This window comes from Numida meleagris, unplaced genomic scaffold (genome assembly GCF_002078875.1).
Source record: "Numida meleagris isolate 19003 breed g44 Domestic line unplaced genomic scaffold, NumMel1.0 unplaced_Scaffold491, whole genome shotgun sequence".
NCBI lineage: Eukaryota > Metazoa > Chordata > Aves > Galliformes > Numididae > Numida > Numida meleagris.
The window spans coordinates 30,889-31,667 of NW_018364707.1; the positions used below are offsets into that span (position 1 = coordinate 30,889).

Below are 779 nucleotides of genomic sequence, written 5' to 3' on the forward strand. Positions count from 1 at the left end.
CACTGGAGCAACTGGGAAGGATCCAAGGACCCCCAAAATTGAGGGAAACAGAGCAGCTGTCAACTTCTGCTCCAGCCTTGCATGGGAACCACTGGGAAGGGTCTGTTTTCATACAGATGTGCACTCTTCCAGCTCCTGCTGTGTGCCCACACTGGCACCACCTGAGAGCCAGCGTTTTGGGACTGCTGCTGCTGCTGCTGCTGCTGCTGGTGGCCTTGCTCAGCGTGCATGGTGAGTGACCAGCTCGTAACCACATCCACAGCACAGGAAACCACGGCTTCAATGAGCAGAAACCTTGACCTTTTCCCCCAGAGTGATGTATGGGTTTTTTACGGGGCTGGTGATGACCACCCAGAAGCGGTGGCAACAAACAGGAGGAGCTGGAAGCCATCATGCAGCAGGAATCGAAGACTTAGTAGGCATCTCCAAATGATGGTGGGATCACTGCCACAAGTGCAGTGCTGCTGTGGGGAGCTGTGAGCTCTTTTGGAGGGGTAGGCAAGGAAGGAGAGGGCAGTGATGTGTCTCTCTGTGTCAGGGAGTGCTTCACTGTGGTAGAGCTCAATGCTGGGAAAGATCAGGTTGAGTCCTTATGGGTAAGGTTGAGAGGGATGGGCAGCCAGTTTGACATCCTGGTGGGAGTCTGGTACAGACCACAGGTCAGTTTAACTTGGCGCATTGCTGATGGCTGCAGGTGGGTCCTACCTGTCTGCAAGGGGGATACGGATCCCAGCCTTGGAGCTGGAGGGGCTCATTGAGAAGGGTTTAACCTGGCAGCC

The 779-nt window shown here is 55.1% G+C and overlaps 1 protein-coding gene across 1 annotated transcript in view; it reads left to right on the forward strand.

Moving 5' to 3' along the window:
• Window positions 1-611: 611 nt before the first annotated feature.
• LOC110391752 (T-cell-interacting, activating receptor on myeloid cells protein 1-like) overlaps window positions 612-779 on the forward strand; it is a 2,050-nt gene continuing 1,882 nt past the window's right edge. Inside the window, exon 1 of the mRNA XM_021383699.1 lies at window positions 612-646. Within this exon, the coding sequence (XP_021239374.1) occupies window positions 612-646 (35 nt within the window). The remainder of the gene's footprint in view (window positions 647-779) is intronic.